This window comes from Echiichthys vipera (genome assembly GCF_963691815.1).
Source record: "Echiichthys vipera genome assembly, chromosome: 19".
NCBI lineage: Eukaryota > Metazoa > Chordata > Actinopteri > Perciformes > Trachinidae > Echiichthys > Echiichthys vipera.
This window is the reverse complement of record NC_139844.1, coordinates 25,191,903-25,212,298: the sequence shown is the minus strand read 5'-3', so window position 1 is coordinate 25,212,298 and position 20,396 is coordinate 25,191,903. Positions and strand designations below refer to the sequence as shown.

Here is a 20,396-nt window from a genome sequence, read left to right as displayed (position 1 = left end):
CCCGACTCAGTGAGGTGGTGTTTGAACTCTTGCCCCCCACATGAAGCATCTTCTGGACTCATTGAGGGTTTCAAATGAAGTGCTTCTTGTAAACACAGTGGCACAGAAGCACAGGGAGGTTCAGTCATTTGAGATCAGCTCTTAACGAAGAATTTATTGTGGTGCCAGTAAAGAAAATGCCAGAGTCCTGTAAGTCTGATATTAACAGCGTGGAGGCAAAGCTCAGAAAGGAAACAACATGTGGGTAAAGGAGATTTTCCCTTTGTGTTTAACGTGAATTTACGGATCAAAGGCCGATTTCAGGAGCCCGGTCCATATTCAACAGAAGGATCCAGAGAACAAAGAGTTAGTGAGCGGCTTGCTCCATAGCTGCTCATCTCATCCGTGGAAGCCTCCATGTTGGTTACACTCAACAGTCTCTTCTGTCGCACTTAAATCCACTCATGTTCCCTGTGTCTAAAGAAGCAAGTGTAGTGGAGCAGTTTGAAGCAAAGGGGTCCTGACAAAGCGTCCGTATGTGGCGAGTCGGGGGGAGAATGCTTGGGTTTTCCAGTGGCATTTTGGGAAACGCATGAAATCACTGACGTAACAGTGGACATGGCGTCACAGATCACTGATAACTAACAGTATTAAAGGTAAACAAGAAGGCTATTTTCCACCAAACGAGCTATTAGGCTAACCCGACTCCTCCAGATGATGGAGCCTCCTGGTCTCCGCAGATCCATCTGAACTCTGGTTTAAAGATCTTTGGGGAAGGGTTGAAAATCCTGGTTTCTGATTGGATAAACCATCTGTCTGTCACCAACATACGGGCCAAACCAACCAATCAGATCATCCGTGGAAGCCTCCATGTTGTTCACACTCAACAGTCTCTTCTGTTTCACTTCAATCCACCAAAGAAACCAACGCTGATTGGTTCGGTCGCTGCTCAAACGTCACCAGACTGATCTGAGAGTGAAACACGACGGAGCTCAGAGATCAGGACGGACTCAGGAGGCGACTGGAACGTAGCACTGTCGACTCATTTAAGACCCAGAACCGTGTCCCACATTACATTTTATTTTTTAATACACAACTGCTGACAGTTAATATTTCAGAACTCCAACTATTTACAAAGGCAGACATCAGAAGTGTTGGTAAAAGCACTTAATGTCAGTGTTGCGAAACAACGCGCAGGAGGTTTCATTGCTGTACCAAAGTGGATCCAAACACATCATGAGAAGAAACTGTTTGCGGTGCTTCATGCGTGGCTTTTGAGAAAATGAGATGAAACAGAGGACGCAGGACTACAACATGGGTGTGTGTGTGTGTGTGTGTGTGACATCAGGAGAAAAATGTACATGAGAGTATAAACCAGGTCCTTTTAAAGTTCATGTATTCATATTCAGAGACGGTCTTCTGCCCCCCCCTCAGATGAGGAAGATGATGTCGTCGGCCACCATGACCTGGTTGTCGTCCTGCATGCGAGCCAAAGCGGCGCGGACCTCGCTCTCGGAGAAGCGGCTCTCGCGCTCCTTGTTGATGTCGTCCATCAGGCTCTTCATCTTCACGGACTGAGCGTGGGCGGACTGGAACACCGCGAACAGGGACGACTTGAACTCCTTCAGCCTGGCGGAGGAAAGAGGTGCGATTACATTTCACGGGCACTTCTGATGCCACCGGAGGGGTAAGCTCTATCTTATCTCTTCCAATGCTTAATATATTGAGCGCTTGCGCCCGCTTTGAGCCGTATGGATACGTCACTCACCTCTCTGCAGAGAGCTCCGTCTCCTCAGCCTCCATGGGCTCCTCCACCTGCTGCGGCGTGGCTGGTTTCGGGGTTCTGGGCTGAACTGAAGAGCAGAAAGACCAATGAGAGAAGTCCAATCAGAGGGGTCACAAGTCACTTTCTGCAAGTCCGAGTCGAGTCTCAAGTCTCTGAGGGCAGCGGCAATAATCAAGTCTCTTATGGTTTTAATTAATCATAGAGTTGGAGTGCAACCGTATTGTATAATGACACAAGGTCCAAACTAATGACACTTTATAATCTGCTGTAAATAAACAAAGTTTACCTGAACTAATCACAGACACACCTGAAGCTCCAGCTCCTGCTCTCAGTGGAGGGTTTAAAGACATGTTTAATAACGGAGGCAGACACATCTGACTGCAGATATCCTGACTCATATTCAGGATTCTGATGTTGATGTTTATTTGCTGTTCTCACTTATTTCATATATTTTTATTGTATTGGCTGCTCATTGTGTTTGTCAGGGCAGCAGATTTGTCAGAGAGCAATAATCCTCCAGCCTTTCAAATGCAGTGTAACTGTTAAAGCTGATAACGCAGTAACATTAAAGTTACATGGTCAACAACAACAACCCTGTAACGTAAACTTATCTTTAGCTGACATTAATAATTAACCAGTATTTTCATGGTACGCATCGGCAAGAACACACTGTTCAAAAATATGTAATTTAATGAACGCAAAACTATAAATGAAGCTCTCACAAAGCTAACATTATTAGCAAGCTAACATTAGTAGCAAGCTAACATTAGTAGCAAGCTAACATTAGTAGTTTATTTAACACAGGAGTTGCATTCTGCGATTCTTTAGTTCGGCTGTGCCTGAAGTTATTAAAGCCAAACAATTGACCGGGCTGAAGTTAGTTTGTAGTTGGATATTCGGACAGGCCAGACCGGAGCGGGTCTGTGGAATAGCCAACTTAAACTAAGGCCGCCCCAGCAGCAGCAGCAGCAGCAGCAGCAGCAGCAGCAGCAGCAGCAGCAGCATCAGCAGCAGCAGCAGCAGCAGCAGCAGCAGCAGCAGCTCTCTCTGTGTCATCTGTCGCTCACTCATCTCTGTGGGAGAGAAGGACTTTCTGCTCCTGGTGTTAATGCTCCAAAAAGGTCAGAACTAAAAAGACTGCGCACAAGTCTCAAATCTCGAGTCAGAGTCAAGTCTCAAGTCTCATTTGTGTGCGTCTCAAGTGCAACTCCAGTCCGAGTCTCAAAGTCGAGTCTCCATCTCTGACTCCGATACATGCAGAGAAAAGCTGCAGGCGATCAAACCCCCTCTGGAACGAGCTTCATCTGTTTAAACACTGAACACCTTTCCCAAAGTCAAAGTCAAGCACTTTCCAGGTCCATTCTCAAGCACGTCACAGCTGTGGTTCATTAATCACGATAAAAAGACATGATTTTACGCTCTAAACACCTAAAACTGTGGTTTTTACACCAGAAGGATCAGAAACTAAACTAAATTTCCATTCTGAGATGTTTGTTGTGAATGAAATGCAGATACTTTTTCAAGCATTTACAGGATTTGAAGCCCTGTATGAACTAATCTGCGAAGACGACGTGTTACGCACCGAAGCCGTCTTTGAAAAGTTTCCTTCTCAAACGTAAAAAAAGTCAAAGAACCTGGAAATGTTTTACTTTGCACCGCTGGAAAGACTGAGTCAGAGAAGGGACGCTTACTCTCAGGAACATTCTTCTCTTCACTGAAGTCATACGGGCTGTAGGGGTCCTCGCCATCCTGAGAGCCGCGCCGCCCCCTGCAGGACACACACGTTAGTGACACACACACAAACACACCATTTAAAACGCCGTCACTAACACCAGGTGCTTTTACCTCTTCCTCGTAGTTTTCTGTGACGGCTGAGTGGACTCCTCCTCCTGCTCCTCTTCCTCCGAACCAGAGTCCCGCTCCTTCCTCGACCGCTTCTTCTCTTTCTCCAGAACCTTCAGAGAAAGACCACACAACCCGGACATGAGCTCGATTCTCTGGATACTGCGTTACTTCACCTTTACTTGAAGCATTCAGGGGACAGCGATATCGTTCCGTTCTTAAGCAGGACGCACTTTTTTAAAGTAGGCGAACTGGACGAGCTCCACGGCCACCTCCGAGTCCTCCAGCTCCACCGCTTTGCTCATGCGGGCCTTGGCGTGCGCGGTGGACAGACGGATGAGGGTCTCCAGCGTACGGGCCGTCACCGGAGAGGTCTGAGGAGAGGAGGGAACGCTGTCAGAGGACGCTCATGTGGTCCACACACAAGTCAAGTTTATTTATATGGCACGATTCAACCGCAAGGCAATTCAAAGTGCGTCACACAGAACATTTAAACACATTTGAAACACATAACATAAATAAGAGTTTAGGAGAGGTTCAAATACAGTTCATGCAGTTTATATTATTTAATGAAAGGTAGAGGCAAACAGAAAAGTCTCCAGTTTAGATTTAAAAGAATGAACAGCTGCAGCAGAACGGCACGTTTTATCAGAGTAAAGGTTACGGAGCTGCGTGGTTTCTACCCGGATATGCAAATAATCATGTGAACCATTCCTCTTTTGTGCTGCCGTCTTGGCCAGGTTGAGTTTTTACCTGCTTAAATAAAGGATGTTGGTCGATTTGAATCCAGGTTTCTCTCTGACTAAACTGAGACAACAGCTGAATTGCATCGGAAAACACACCTTAGTTAAACTTAAATTAAAACTCGTCAAAATCGCAAAGTAACTCTCTCCACTACTAACAATTGTTTGTTGTTTGGTTCAAATAAATCCTTAAATTCACCGTCAGACTCGGAGATGTCAAGTCCAACCACTACAGTAACCTCTCCTGCACATATAAGAGTGTGTGTGTGTGTGTGTGTGTGTGTGTGTGTGTGTGTGTGCTCCTGCTCACCCTGGCAATATCAGCCCCCATCTGCTCCTGGCTCCTCAGCCTCGCGTACTCCTCTGCGATGTGATTGGCTGCCTCCTCCGTCAGCACAGGCTTCACAGCCTTGGCGATGTGGATGTACTTCCTCATGAACTCCTTGCTCACGACCTTGTCCCTGAAACAGAGGAAAGGTTCTTCACTTAAACCGGTCGCCCAGGTGTTTGCTGCACTCTTCAAGGCCGGGGCTGACACCGGGCGTACTTCTTTCTCTTGCGTCCGTGCAGCAGGTTGTTGTGTTTCTCGTAGAGCTGAAGCTCCTCGTGCTCTTCTGCCAACGCGTCTGGGTCTTCTGTCGCCAGGACGTCCACGTTCCCACCCATGGCCATGGCTACAACACAAGGAAATACTCAATTCAGAACAAATACTGCTTTATTTTTGCAGGACTGTGTTTTAAAGAAGAAGTCCTGATGCACAGTACCTGCTCCCTCCTGCTCGCGTGGGTCGCGGTAGCGGTGCATCCGCAGCACGTGGTCGGAGATCTCGCGGTCCTGCTCGGGGTCCATCTGGTCCAGCACGATGAACAGGAGGTCGAAACGCGACAGCAGAGAGTCCTGCAGGCCTATGTTCTCCATGGGGGTTTTGTACTGGTCGTACTGCGGGGACAGAGTAGGGTTAACGTTTACAGAGGGGGAAAGACGAGAGCGCAGTAAAAGGTCAAACGGGTCACGGTCAGAGGAGGTACTCACCCTGCCGTAGACGGGGTTGGCAGCCGCCAGCACAGAGCAGCGGGCGTTGAGGCGGGCGTGGATGCCGGCCTTGGCGATGGTGACGCGGCCCTGCTCCATCACCTCGTGGATGGCCGTGCGGTCCATATCGGACATTTTGTCGAACTCGTCGATGCACACCACGCCGCGGTCGGCCAACACCATGGCTCCCGCCTCCAGACGGCGCTCACCTAAATAAATAAATATATTAGCTCCGGTAAATGTCAGAAACGTGCGTGTGTTGGTTCCATGTGTTTAGTCATTTACGCGGGTCGTACCAGTCTCCTGGTCAGTGGTGACGGCTGCGGTCAGACCCACACCAGAGGAGCCTCGTCCAGTGGTGGGGATGGCCCTGGGCGCGGTGTGAAGGACGTAACGCAGCAGCTGGGACTTTGCCACGGATGGATCACCTGTGAGAGGAACGAGATGCCTGACGTTAACCACCGTCTCACAAACAAACCTCACAACACAATCAAACCCGAGTTTCATTAGCAGAGTTTCATTAGCAGAGAACATCCGGTACCGATGAGCAGGATGTTGATGTCTCCTCTGATGCGAGATCCGTTCTCCAGCACCTTCTCCACGCCGCCCAGCAGCAGGCAGAGGATGGCCTTCTTTATGTACTCGTGGCCGTGGATGCTGGGAGCCAGGGAGCGGGAGAGCTGATCAAACACATCCTGAGTGAAAACACAAGGGGGAGGATTAACATTACGTCGCTGTCGGACGGAAAACTCTCTTTATTTCTGACATTCTTTCATAAATATGTGCCATCAATCACGCTTCCCGTCCGTGTGTGTGTGTGTGTGTGTGTGTGTGTGTGTGTGTGTGTGTGTGTGTGTGTGCGTGTGTGTGTGTGTGGGTTTACTGGCACAGATGGTACCGATGGAAGTCTGAAGCCTTACTATGGAGCGGGTCCGGCTGAAGTTCCTGATCTTGGCTATGTCGTCCGCTGAGAAGTTTGGGGACACTTCCTTGTTCATCTGCTTGACGTGGCAGGCGATCATGATGGTCCTGAGGAGAAAAGTGAATAGTTAAAGGATCAGAAACACTTGAATGATCCCAGGGGGAGACTGAGGGTAAAGTCAGCAGCTCCGGTCCACACTTGGTCCCATCTCACCTGAACGTGCCAGAGGTGAATCCTCCCATCTTGCTCGGCAGGCAGCGGTACGTCCCGATGACCTGCACTCTGTCTCCGGGCTTCACCATGTCCACGAGGTCGTTGTCCAGGATGATGTCCACAGAGCGGGGCAGCTGGCCAGCGGGGGCCTTCTCTGGCATCTCCTGCACCGTGATGGTCTGGTGGTCCTTGTACACGGAGAGACCGAACTCTGTCTCCAGGGGGTTGTTCTCCTCGTCCTGTCCAGAGACAAAAACAGTAAAGTGACGTGAAAAAAACAAGAACTGGTGCCGCAGACTGAGAAAATACGCTCGTAGTCTTCGTTGCCGAAGAGCCAAACTGGAGCTTGGGTTGGGCGGCTCCGGCTGTCGCCATCTTGGTGGTGCCTGGCACCGCCTCTAAGTCCAACCTAAATGTTGGACTTAGAGGCGGAGCCTAGAAGGAGCTGAGGTTGCAGAATGATCGATGTTCAAAGTGACACGCCCTTAATTCTATGAAAATTCAGACCCATAGCATAAATAAGAATGAGGAAATGAGCTTTGAAGACAAAAACTGATTTGGCGCCAGGCTGTAAACTTGTTTATTTCTGTGGATTGACTCGCTTTTGAACAGTGGTGGAACAAGAACTATCTAATCTCTCCACCTGGTCCTGGGTCTTCCCCGAGGCCTCCTCCCAGCTGGACGTGCCTGGAACACCTCCCTAGGGAGGCGCCCAGGGTTCATCCTTCCCAGATGATCCTGAACCACCTCAACTGGCTCCTTCATGTTGCAGCTGATAAAAAGGTGGGGCTACTTTTATTTACTTCTGTGAAGCTTAATCTATAACAACATACGTTATTTAATGTGTTTATAATATTCTGAATGAATAATCTGAATCTGTGTAGTAACGAGTAACTAAAGTTAAATGTTGTGGAGTAAAAAGTCAAACCTTTCCTCTGAAATGTAGAGCAGCAGAAGTATAAGGTAGCATAAAATACAAGGATCTCAAAACTGTACTTAAGTAAATGTTCTCTGTACTTTCCACCAATGCTTTCGAAGCCTTAAGTGGCTTTTCAGACCCAGGTGTTGCTGCCTGGCAACACACACATCTCGACAGCACGGTTACCTTGGTGGGGTAGATGGCACTGGAGGGAAAGGCATCCAGAGAGGTCATGTCCGTGTACTTCCTCTCCATGGTCTTCTTGGTGGCGGGGCAGTAGTGGACGCTGCGCACTACTTTAGGACGCACCAGGGAACCTAAAGAAGGCAACGACTCTGAGTATCACGTCCACAGGGAAACATTTTCAAATATTACGTCAAGTGCAAAGAGACACATCCCGATGGTAAACTCACACTTGGTGATGATGCCCTCCACACACACCATGCTGCCCAGCAGGCGGGAGGTCAGGGTCCGCGGGGTGACGTGCTTGGTGCCGAAGCTGCCCTCCAGCGCGATGAAGAACTCATCGTACTGTTTGGCGTAGGTGCCGTCCACTGAGGCCACCAGGTCCTTCAGAGCGCGCTGGAACGCCAGCAGCTCCTCGAAGGCGTTGCTCATAAGTCTGGCAGAGACAATGGAACATTAGGATCGGGGTGGAGTTAGGGATTCGCTTTGTTGTCGTCAGCCAAGTCAGCAGAGATCAGCTCGTTTTGCGCAGATCACACGACTTATCAAGAAGACGTGACAGTTATATCAGCACACACACACACATGCACGCAGTTATATCCACACACACACGCACGCAGTTATATCCACACACACACGCACGCAGTTACATACACACACACAAACGCAGTTATATCCACACACACACGCACGCAGTTAAATCCACACACACACGCAGTTACATACACACGCACGCAGTTACATACACACGCACGCAGTTACATACACACGCACGCAGTTACATACACACGCACGCAGTTACATACACACGCACGCAGTTACATACACACGCACGCAGTTACATACACACGCACGCAGTTACATACACACACACACGCAGTTACATACACACGCACGCAGTTACATACACACGCACGCAGTTACATACACACGCACGCAGTTACATACACACACACGCAGTTACATACACACGCACGCAGTTACATACACACGCACGCAGTTACATACACACGCACGCAGTTACATACACACACACACGCAGTTACATACACACACACGCAGTTACATACACACACACGCAGTTACATACACACGCACGCAGTTACATACACACGCACGCAGTTACATACACACACACACGCAGTTACATACACACACACACGCAGTTACATACACACGCACGCAGTTACATACACACGCACGCAGTTATATCCACACACACGCAGTTATATCCACACACACACGCACGCAGTTATATCCACACACACACACGCACGCAGTTATATCCACACACACACGCACGCAGTTACATCCACACACACACACACACGCACGCAGTTACATCCACACACACACACACACGCACGCAGTTACATCCACACACACACGCACGCAAGCAGTTACATCCACACACACATGCACGCAAGCAGTTACATCCACACACACACGCACGCAAGCAGTTACATCCACACACACGCACACAGTTACATCCACACACACGCACACAGTTACATCCACACACACACGCACGCACAGTTACATCCACACACACACACACGCACACAGTTACATCCACACACGCACACAGTTACATCCACACACACACACGCACGCACAGTTACATCCACACACACACACACACGCATACAGTTACATCCACACACACACACACGCACACACACACACACACACACACACACACACACGCACACACTTACTTTGCAGCCCGGGACTCGTTGCGTCTCCTCAGGTCGTTGATGTTGACGACGAGGCGAGCTTTGTTCTCACTGATCATGTCCCGGACCTTGCTCTGGTACACCCCCTGGTCTTGCTGCAGGAAGCGGACAGAAGGTCGGGGTTATTTTTAATCGGTAACACGAAACTGTCTGATAATGGTTTCATCAGGAGACAGCGTGCATCTGTTTTCAGCCAACGACACACAACAGTCGCACCAAGCTTCACAGTAACGTGGAGCGCCTGCAAACTGACGTGACTGAACTTTAAACAGCGATGATTCCTGCAAACGAGCCCCATGAAGGGTGAGTCAACTATTCTAGACTACTAGAAAATGACTGAGTTGATTATTTACATCAAGACAAACAAAAAGAACGTATCACAAGTTTTTAAATTGTTTGTTCACATGAGCAAACGGGACATAACGTAATTACACATGTGCTGATTTAACAAACACCATCAGATGTGAACATCAGGTATGAACAGGTGAACGTGTCTGGGTGAATGTTGTTGATATGAAACAGTAAAAGACTTTAATGTTCAGCTCTGAATGAACCCGTTTAGTTTACATGAGCGTTAATAAATGGAGGCAGAGGTTCCTGGTTTGAATCCCGGCTGGGGCCCTTCTGTGTGGAGTTTGCATGTTGTCCCCGTGTCTGCGTGGGTTTTCTCCGGGTTCTCCGGTTTCCTCCCACAGTCCAAAGACGTGCAGGTGTTCGGTTCATTGATGACTCTAAATCACCCGTAGGTGTGAATGGTTGTCTGTCTCTGTTCGTCTCTATGTGTCCTGTGATAGACTGCCGTCCTGTCCAGGGTGGACCCCGCCTCACGCCCGATGTCAGCTGGGATCGGTTCCAGCCCCCCCCGCGACCCCGACAGGGACAAGAGGTTGAGGGACTTGTGTCACTGCTGATTGGATTTCACTGAGAACCAGAAATGTGTCTAAAGAAACTAAATTACACAATAAACAGTCGTTATTTTAGCTTCTTTTGTCTCCTGTTCTTCAGACTCGTCCCCAGAAACAGACCCAAACCCATTCATCTTCAGCCTCTTGTCCCTGTCGGGGTCTCGGGGGGGCTGGAGCCGATCCCAGCTGACATCGGGCGTGAGGCGGGGTCCACCCTGGACAGGACGCCAGTCTATCACAGGACACATAGAGACAAACAGAGACAGACAACCATTCACACTCACATTCACACAGTGGATGCAAACTCCATACAGAAGAGCCTCAGCCGGGATTCGAACCTGGAACTGGATTGAACCCCCTCAAATCCATATCTGCACGAATAACAATCCATAAAGTTCTTCTTCTGACGCCGTTTATTAACGCTCATGTGAACTAAACAGGTTCATTCAGAGCTGAACATTAAAGTCTTTTACTGTTTCATATCAACAACATTCATTCAGACACGTTCACCTGTTTAAACCTGATTTTTACATCTGATGGTGTTTATTAAATCTGCACATATGGAATAAGACACCAGGATTAACTCAGTTTGATATTCATAATAAAAAATGTTATGCATTGAAACCAGTTCATTGTTGTCAACCCACTCTGTTCCTCATGGTTTGACAGCTGCAGGTCAACAGATGAGGAAGCAGGACAGATTTAAGTTTGCAGAGAATCATAAAAATATATATATGATGCAAAAACAACCCTTGGATGAACTGGTTTAAATGCAGAATAGTTTTTATTTATTCTGGATATCAAACAGACTGAACCCTGGCATCAGACCAGATCATGTCCCATTTGCTCACGTGAACAATCAATGTTAAAAAAACTACTTTTGGGGTTGTTTTGATGCCAGAAACACTTAATTTCATGGTTATATCTGCAGGTTTTTATGCATATAATCGGGAATATTTCGGTCTTTATAGAAACTTTCCCCTGTTTGGATCCTTCTGGGCTTTTTTCCTCTTACTCAGCACAAACTGAGGAAACAAAACCAGCTTGATTCTGCTGCATTTGTTCAGTTTTGACCCATATTTCGGATCCAAACGCCTGGACATGGTGCTTCTTTTGTTGTGACCGCATGGCTCCTCACGGAGAGTGTTAACCCGGGTAAAAGTCAGACTTACGTCGTCGTCCAGGAAGTCCAGGTAGTCCCTCTGGGCCTCCCTCATCTCCCGGTCATCCACCACGTCCGTCTGCATCCTCAAACTTTCCTTATTTCGCTTTAAAGTCTTGAAAAGTGGCGCAGAGGTCCGTGCGGCGCGTCCGTGCTCTGCTGCAGTCTGCCCGCACACTGGAGCGGCTTTCGCGCCACTGCGTGACGGCGGCAGGACGAGCGTGAGCCGTGATTGGTCAGCTCGGGACGTACGTAACGCGCTGTGGCGGGTAAAACGAACAGCCGTCCAATAGAATCCGCCGGACGCCACATGGCCCCGCCCCCCGTAGAAACCCGCGCGAAAATGATGCAGGAAGCGGAAGAGGCGTTTTTTTTGTGTGTTTTAATACAAAAACTTTATTTCAAAACACAATTTTCTGTACATTTCAATTTGAAATACACAAGAACTCATTTAAGGAAGACATTAACAAGACAATCTGCTTCTGATTTGTTTTTAAATTAGTTTAAGAAAATAAAGGCACATAGAGCGAGTCCTCTCCACTGAAAAGGGCACTTTAGCACATGTTTTGTCTCCTAGAGGCCACTTTAACACATGTTTTGGCTTCTAGAGGGCACTTTAGCACACATTTTGTCTCCTAGAGGGCACTTTAGCACATGTTTTGGCTTCTAGAGGACACTTTAGCACACATTTTGACTCCTAGAGGACACTTTAGCACATGTTTTGGCTCCTAGAGGACACTTTAGCACACATTTTGGCTCCTAGAGGGCACTTTAGCACGCGTTTTGGCTCCTAGAGGGCACTTTAGCACACATTTTGACTCCTAGAGGACACTTTAGCACATGTTTTGGCTCCTAGAGGACACTTTAGCACATGTTTTGGCTCCTAGAGAGCGCTTTAGCACACATTTTGGCTCCTAGAGGTTACTTTAGGACATGTTTTGACTCCTAGAGGAGACTTTGGGACATGTTTTGACTCCTAGAGGACACTTTAGCACGCGTTTTGGCTCCTAGAGGTTACTTTAGGACATGTTTTGGCTCCTAGAGGACACTTTAGCACGTGTTGTGGCTCCTAAAGGACACTTTAGCATGTGTTTTGGCTCCTAGAGGACACTTTAGCACACGTTTTGTCTCCTAGAGGACACTTTAGCACATGTTTTGACTCCTAGAGGACACTTTAGCACATGTTTTGGCTCCTAGAGGGCACTTTAGCACATGTTTTGACTCCTAGAGGACACTTTAGCACGCGCTTTGGCTCCTAGAGGACACTTCAGCACATGTTTTGGCTCCTAGAGCGCGCTTTAGCACACGTTTTGGCTCCTAGAGGTTACTTTAGGACATGTTTTGACTCCTAGAGGACACTGTAACACACGTTTATGCTCCTAGAGGAAACTTTTTGGAGAAAAATGAAAGATATCAGGCAGCAGAGTGCCTGTGAGTTCCTTATTTTGTAAATAAAAGTTTAAAGCAAAGAAAGTTGAATTATATTTTATCCTCTTTATTGATTGACTGATGTTTTTCATGACCTAAAGATTATCTGCTTATATAACTGTAATGCTATGCTAACACGGTTCATGATGTGTTTAAAATAAAAATATATTTCTGTGGTAGAACATGGATGCAGTGTAAGGTTCTGGACAGTAGATGGAGACACACGTGCAAATATGTAACATTCATGTCCCCAGGGAATCATCATTATTATGATTTAACCAAAATGTCCTCTCTTTGTTACTTTGGGCAAAAAAATAATAATTATAAAGATTTTTGTTCAATGCAAACAAAGATAAAATTCACTCCTCCAAGTTTCCATTAGAGGATTATAGATAATCAGACTACTGAGTATAAACTAAGGTTTATATCTCTATGTTTATATGTCTATGTTTATATGTCTATGTTTATATCTCTATGTTTATATGTCTATGTTTATATGTCTATGTTTATATCTCTATGTTTATATCTCTATGTTTATATCTCTATGTTTATATGTCTATGTTTATATGTTTATGTTTATATCTCTATGTTTATATGTCTATGTTTATGTGTCTATGTTTATATCTCTATGTTTATATCTCTATGTTTATATGTCTATGTTTATATGTTTATGTTTATATCTCTATGTTTATATCTCTATGTTTATATCTCTATGTTTATATGTCTATGTTTATATCTCTATGTTTATATCTCTATGTTTATATGTTTATGTTTAGATATCTATGCTGTTGTGTCTATGTTTATATGTCTATGTTTATGTGTCTATGTTTATATCTCTATGTTTATATCTCTATGTTTATATCTCTATGTTTATATGTCTATGTTTATATGTCTATGTTTATATGTTTATGTTTAGATCTCTATGTTTCTATCTCTATGTTTATATGTCTATGTTTATATCTCTATGTTTATATGTTTATGTTTATATGTTTATGTTTTTATGTTTATGTGTCAATTACTAAAAAACACAATTTCTCGCACACATTGTTGACGTCACACTGTGCGACGGTAAACAGTGGTCGTATCCATGGAAACGTGTGGAGCGCTCCAAACAGGAGCAGCTGACGGAGGCGGACTCTGCGGACGGACATGTGTGTGTGTGTGTGTGTGTGTGTGTGTGTGTGTGTGTGTGTGTGTGTGTGTGTGTGTGTGTGTGTGTGTGTGTGTGTGTGTGTGTGTGGGGAGGCAGGGGGCCGTGAGGGTGTGAAGGACCCGTGTTGGAGCCGCAGAGGAGAGGAAGCTGCTGTGTGTGTGTGTGTGTGTGTGTGTGTGTGTGTGTGTGTCCGTGTTGGAGCCGCAGAGGAGCGGAAGCTGCTGTGTGTGTGTGTGTGTGTGTGCAGAGGGAACCGCAGGTGTCGACCCGAGCAGGTGAGGAGGGGTTTGTCCTCTCAGACCTTTCATACACACGCTTTTCCTGCTCCTCACTGCTGAGGACAAATACATGTTTATACTAATACATTAGAAAATTATCATTTATATTTTTATCTTTGTTTTATTAAAACCACACCTTTAAAGAGATGGTTTTATGTTAAAAACAACCAAAATAGTTGCGTGATAACAGAAGGACAAGAGATTAAATTATATATATTATAAATTATATATATATATAATTATATATTAACTATTTATAGGGTTCTGGGTCAATTTCAAGCACTTTCAAGGTCCTTTATCAAGCTTTTCCAGCATCTGACAGTTGTGTATATTTACATATTTCTACAAATACATAAAAAATGCTTATTTATTTATCTTTGTTTTATTAAAATCACACATTTAAAGAGGTGGTATTATGTTAAAAACAACTACAATTGTTGCGTAATAACAGAAGAATAAGAGATTAGATTATGTTTAACTATTTATAAGGTTCGGGGTCAAATTCAAGCACTTTCAAAGTCCATTTCAAAGCTTTTCCTGCACTTTACAGTTGTGTAAATTACATATTACTACTAATACACTGAAAAATGATCATTTCACTCTTTTGTTTTATTAAAATCACACATCAAAAGAGAGGTGGTTTTATGTTAAAAACAACTAATACTGTTTTGAAATAAACAAATCATAAACTAAATAAATGATGTTTCTATTCGATAACTATTTGTTGTGAAAGAAATGCAGATTTTCAAGCACTTTATCCAAAATTCAAGCACTTTTCAGACCTTGAAAACACAAAATTCAACCTTTTTTAAGGATTTCAAGCACCTGAAGGAACCCTGCACTAAAACCATGAGCCAACACGTCACAGTAAATCTACCTGTCAACGCGGACGTTTTAAATGAACTGTGTATTTCAGTCATAACGCGTGGATGTGTTGACATTCGACAGGTGTGTGAAAGTGTGTGTGCATCAAATCACGGTAGATGAGAGGAAAGCAGCGTTTAATTCCCCCATTTTGTTTTTCTGTGGGGTTAAAAAACAAACTCAACTGCAAACTTCTGTTGTAACGTAAGGTTTTAATGGTGCAGGTGTTCAGGGTCAGAGGGACAGGGGGGCAGAGGGTTAGGGTCCGGGATCAGGACTCTCAGACTCTCCTCAGGTGGGCGGCTGTCTGTCTTCTTCCTTCCATAGGTGCTTATTTACCTTGGTGACAACCGTGCCCCCCCCCCCCCCCCCCCCCCCTGTGTCTGTGTGTGTTGCAAGAGGAGACTGATGGTTACAGGTTTGTCCGCATACCTGGTTCTTTACTGCACGACTTAAATAGAAAGGAATGTCTGCCACATGCCTTCACGCTGCGCTGCGCGTAGATCTGTCAGGAGAGTCTGCGTGTAAGACGGAGGTTAACAAAGGAGTCAAAACCCGTAATGTTAAAACATTAAGATGCTGTGCACGGCCCTGCACAAAGGAACTGCAGCTGCACCAGAGGCGTCAAAAGTAGGGAAGACTTCTGTAGAAGTAGAAGTATAGATACTACTAGGTAACAGTAGGTTGTGAGCCATCATGAGGTCTTCTTTGATAACCTTGCACTCCTCTTGTGTCTCTTCTTTCTAGTTTTGTCTCCCACCGGGTGTTCGGTCCGGCGGTCCTCTGTCTGTACTCCACATCCTCTCCGTCACCCAGACATGTCGGGCGACATCGTGCAGCGGCTCAGCACCTTCACCCTGGGCATCAACCACCTCAGCCGCCTGCCCCGCATCTCGGACCTCATCCCATCCTCCCTCCCGTCGCCCAGCCCGACCGTAGCCGCCTCCCAGGTCCCCGTTCTCTTCCGAGAGCCCTACATCCTGTCGGGCTACCGTCCCGTCCAGCAGGACTGGCGCTGCTACTTCCTCAGCCTCTTCCAGAGACACAACGAATCCCTGAACGTGTGGACTCACTTGTTGGCGGGTCACGTGCTGCTGCTCCGCTGGTGGGCCAACGCAGGCGCCCTGGGGTACACCTGGGACGCAGCCTCTCTACCTCTGAGCCTCTTCCTGTTGTCCGCCCTCGTGTATCTGTTCTTCAGCGTGGCAGCTCACCTCTTCCAGTCCCACTCTGAACATGCGCACTACCTCTTCTTCTTCATGGACTACGTCGGCGTGGCTGTGTATCAGTACGGCTGCTCACTTGGACATTACTTCTACACGTCAGAGCCGGCGTGGAGAGAGAGCCGCATCGGGCTGTTGTTTCTACCTGGGACCGCCTTCTTTGGGTGGCTCTCCTGCGCGGGTTGTTGTCTCGCTAAGTCCAGGTACCGGCGGCCGTATCCCATGCAGCGTAAAATCTGCCAGCTGATCCCCACCACCCTGGCGTACACGCTGGGCATCAGCCCCGTGGTCCATCGCCTGATCACCGTCTCCTGGACACAGGAGCCCTCGCTGCCCTTCCACGCCCTCCAGATTGCCTCTTTCCTTCTGTCCGCACTCTTCTTCTCCTGTCCCATCCCCGAGCGCTTCTTCCCGGGCCGCTGTGACTTTGTGGGTCAGGGTCACCAGATCTTCCACCTGTTTCTGTCCCTGTGCACGCTGTTCCAGCTGGAGGCTCTGTTCCAGGAGTACGCCAGGCGGAGGGACACAGTGGTGGAGGTGTTTGGAGAACGGCAGCTGTGGTGGGCTTGTGTATCTTTCCCCGCCCTGTTCCTGAGTTGCATCCTGTTAGCAGCGATCACGATGAAGCACATGGCCAAGCAACTGCAGGGTACGCAAGAGAGACACAAGTGACAGTGGGGGTTGGGTTTAAATGTACTTCATGATAACACTAAGGGCGCACTCACACTGTGCCTCCGTACCGTGCCCAAACAGGTTTCACGGCTAAAGTCTGGTTCCTTTGACCAGTGTGAGTGCAACCGTACCGCGTCTAGGAGCGGCACGCTTGCCGTCCACGGTCCGTTTGGGAGAGGTGGGCTTTAGTAAAGCACGTTTGCACATGTACGAGCACGAGCATGAGGCCTACGGCGGTTCTGAGGTCATTTCCTGTGCGCCTGTTGGGACATAGAAAAAAGAAGGAGGGACCATGCGCGGACATTTCAAACAATGGCGGTGAAAGGTTCACGTTGGTGTGATGCGGAGGTGGAGTGTTTACTGCAGATTTGGTTGATGAAAAGATTCAAAAACAGTCGACAAGACGCACAAAAACTCAGAGGTCTACGGAAAGATCTGGAAACAAAGCCACGCATCGCCATGACGTCATCAATGCGTGTGACGTGTTACGGCGTGATGACGTATAGGCAGCAAGAAGCATTCTCCGAGGCCCAGGTAGTGTGAGTACAAACGGGCCTGGAGGGGGGGACAAGGACCCTAAAGCACGGGGCACGGGACGGTAGAACAGTGGGAGGGCGCCCTAATAATGTCAAATTAAAGCCATTTTTATATTTTTTTTGTTTAAAAATCAGTTTGTGAAAAATGTGTTCGCTGTAAAGGTCTCATATTATTAAAACATGTCTTTTTTGATAATAAAGAGGTGGAGACGCTGTGAAAGTGTGAAAATGTTCATTCTACAGAGTAACACACACACACACACACACACACACACACACACACACACACACACACACACACACACACGCGCACGCACACACACACACACACACACACACACACCCCGTATTCAGACACTGTGTCTTTAAAGGAGCCGTCGGGGCGTCTGTACAGCTGTGATGTCACAACTAAACTACGTACAGGTAGAAAGTGCTGCCACAGTCATCTCCTGTCTGCAATGATGGCGCAGAGACACAGAGAGCACAGACGCCGAAGACCCAGAAACGCTGACCAATCAGAGCAGAGTGGGCTTTTTCAGGAGAGGGTCTGAAAGAGACAGGCGCTCAAAACAGAGCGTTTCAGACAGAGGGTGAATACAGGTATATTTATTTCTATTACTATTTTATTTGACTAAAAGTTCCAGGCACGTCCAGCTGGGAGGAGGCCTCGGGGAAGACCCAGGACCAGGTGGAGAGATTAGATCTCCACACTGGCCTGGGAACGCCTCAGGATCCCCCAGTTAGAGCTGGTTAATGTGGCCCGGGAAAGGGAAGTTTGGGGTCCCCTGCTAAAGCTGCTGCCCCTGAGACCCGACCCCGGATAAGAGGCTGAAGATGAGATGAAAAAAAAGTCTCAGACGGACATTTTGTGTTTTTGTATATTAAAACATGTCGGTCAATGACAAAGGTATTTTAATACAGTGTATTTTATTTTGCCGGAAACCATATTTTTGAAGTTGGAGCAAGGCTTTTCAACAAGGATTTTTTAAAATAAAGTTTTTAAAATCATTGTTTTGACTGTTTTTTCAACCTCACCGTGCAAAAAATGTCACATATTTGAAAAAATGTCTCTATATTTCATCTATTTATTTGTGTGTGTGTGTGTGTGTGTGTGTGTGTGTGTGTGTGTGTGTGTGTGTGTGTGTGTGTGTGTGTGTGTGTGTGTGTGTGTGTGTGTGTGTGGTCGTGCCTGTTCTTAGTGTGTACATGTTGTATTCCAGTCATGTTAAGCTGGTAGCCGCACCTGTTGCCTCTCATATGTGAATGGCCTGAGGATGAGTTTCAGGATTGCCCAGTATCAGTGTGTGAGTCAGAGCTCAGCTCTCACTCTAAAGGGAGAGTTTTACCAAAATCGCATCCATCAATGTGCTTCTTCTCTTGTTCTTGCCGTAACAGAGACGGTTGACACCTGTCTCCGCAGCACCGTGTCGGCGCTGGAGGATGTGGCTTCCCTCTGGGGTGAGGTTAAAAAACTAAACATTCTCCCAGCGCCTTTAAAAAATACATAGCAGAGTTAGGAGGATAAACCAGACTACCACTCTCCTGTCTGTCTGTAGAAGGCATTTAAAGGTCTTTTTTAACCACTAATGCTGCTGAAAATAACAGCAAACCTCTGCAGCAGCATGAGAAGAGTCCCTACACACACAACAAAGCAGCACCAGCGTAGTTAGTGAAGCCAGAGTTTATTAAAGAGTGACTAAGGGCGCCCTCCCACTGTGCCTCCGTCCCGTGCCCCGTGCTTTAGGGTCCTTGTCCCCCCCTCCAGGCCCGTTTGTACTCACACTACCTGGGCCTCGGAGAATGCTTCTTGCTGCCTATACGTCATCACGCCGTAACACGTCACACGCATTGATGACGTCATGGCGATGCTTGGCTTTGTTTCCAGATCTTTCCGTAGACCTCGGAGTTTTTGTGCGTGTTGTCGACTGTTTTTGAATGTTTTCATCGACCAAATCTGCAGTAAACACTCCACCTCCGCATCACACCAACGTGAACCTTTCACCGCCATTGTTTGAAATGTCCGCGCATGGTCCCTCCTTCTTTTTTCTATGTCCCAACAGGCGCACAGGAAATGACCTCAGAACCGCTGTAGGCCTCGCGCTCGTACACGTGCGCACGCTCATGCTCGTACACGTGCAAACGTGCTTTACTAAAGCCCACCTCTCCCAAACGGGCCGTGGACTCGCACTGGTCAAAGGAACCAGACTTTAGCCGTGAAACGTGCTTGGGCACGGTACGGAGGCACAGTGTGAGTGCGCCCTTAAAGACTTACCTACTGGCCCCTGTACCAGCTCCTCTCATAGTAAAGTCCATTACAGTGGAAGGAGCCCATTGGTGCTTTGTTGTGTGTGTAGGGACTCTTCTCATGCTGCTGCAGAGGTTTGAGGTTATTTTCAGCAGCATTAGTGGTTAAAAAAGACCTTTGAATGCCTTCACCGTGCTGCTAACCACTGAGTGGTATCAATGTTCTCACCATCTGCAAATAAGCATCTCAAACTATTTCTTCAATTTTAAACTGTGGTCGACTAAAACCGGGACAATATTTGAGAAACACTAAAGGAACATTTGAGAAAGTGTGTGTGGGCCCAGCGGTGTGTGTGTGTGTGTGTGTGTGAACCCTGTGGTACATTGTTAGAGGCATGCACACGCGGCACACACACTCTCCTCTGCAGCGTTAAACTCAGCTCGCATCAGGAAGGTTATTATTTTTTTCAATTTGCCCACAAACAGAGATCATGTGGAGCTGCTCTCCTTCCTATCTGAGCAAATTGTGCTTCGGGATTATGTTACAAACATCTGAAATTGGACGTGGTTCCT

The 20,396-nt window shown here is 47.0% G+C and overlaps 2 protein-coding genes across 2 annotated transcripts; one reads left to right on the top strand and one right to left on the bottom strand.

The window, feature by feature from the left end:
• Positions 1 to 1,369: 1,369 nt before the first annotated feature.
• Positions 1,370 to 11,571, bottom strand: mcm3 (minichromosome maintenance complex component 3). Its single transcript, XM_083933476.1, has 17 exons — positions 11,436 to 11,571; positions 9,341 to 9,453; positions 7,850 to 8,058; positions 7,623 to 7,753; positions 6,518 to 6,756; positions 6,303 to 6,411; positions 5,924 to 6,077; positions 5,679 to 5,810; positions 5,383 to 5,591; positions 5,115 to 5,289; positions 4,898 to 5,024; positions 4,661 to 4,811; positions 3,841 to 3,981; positions 3,611 to 3,720; positions 3,457 to 3,533; positions 1,748 to 1,832; positions 1,370 to 1,608 (listed from the first exon to the last, which is right to left on the bottom strand). The coding sequence occupies exons 1-17, from the start codon at positions 11,508 to 11,510 to the stop codon at positions 1,410 to 1,412; spliced, it is 2,436 nt and encodes an 811-aa protein (XP_083789602.1). The 5' UTR covers positions 11,511 to 11,571; the 3' UTR covers positions 1,370 to 1,409.
• A 2,577-nt stretch (positions 11,572 to 14,148) lies between these two features.
• Positions 14,149 to 17,282, top strand: paqr8 (progestin and adipoQ receptor family member VIII). Its single transcript, XM_083934701.1, has 2 exons — positions 14,149 to 14,281; positions 15,896 to 17,282. The coding sequence occupies exon 2, from the start codon at positions 15,967 to 15,969 to the stop codon at positions 17,041 to 17,043; it is 1,077 nt and encodes a 358-aa protein (XP_083790827.1). The 5' UTR covers positions 14,149 to 14,281; positions 15,896 to 15,966; the 3' UTR covers positions 17,044 to 17,282.
• The last annotated feature ends 3,114 nt before the right edge of the window (positions 17,283 to 20,396 follow it).

Excerpts from the sequence above, each read along its gene's own strand:
- mcm3 (XM_083933476.1), bottom strand. The coding sequence starts at position 11,510 with ATGCAGACGGACGTGGTGGATGACCGGGAGATGAGGGAGGCCCAGAGG. Across the intron at positions 6,412-6,517 it reads TTCACCTCTGGCACGTTCAG|GACCATCATGATCGCCTGCC; the intron begins GTGAGATGGGAC and ends TTTTCTCCTCAG. Across the intron at positions 5,025-5,114 it reads ACGCGAGCAGGAGGGAGCAG|CCATGGCCATGGGTGGGAAC; the intron begins GTACTGTGCATC and ends CTTGTGTTGTAG.
- paqr8 (XM_083934701.1), top strand. The coding sequence starts at position 15,967 with ATGTCGGGCGACATCGTGCAGCGGCTCAGCACCTTCACCCTGGGCATC.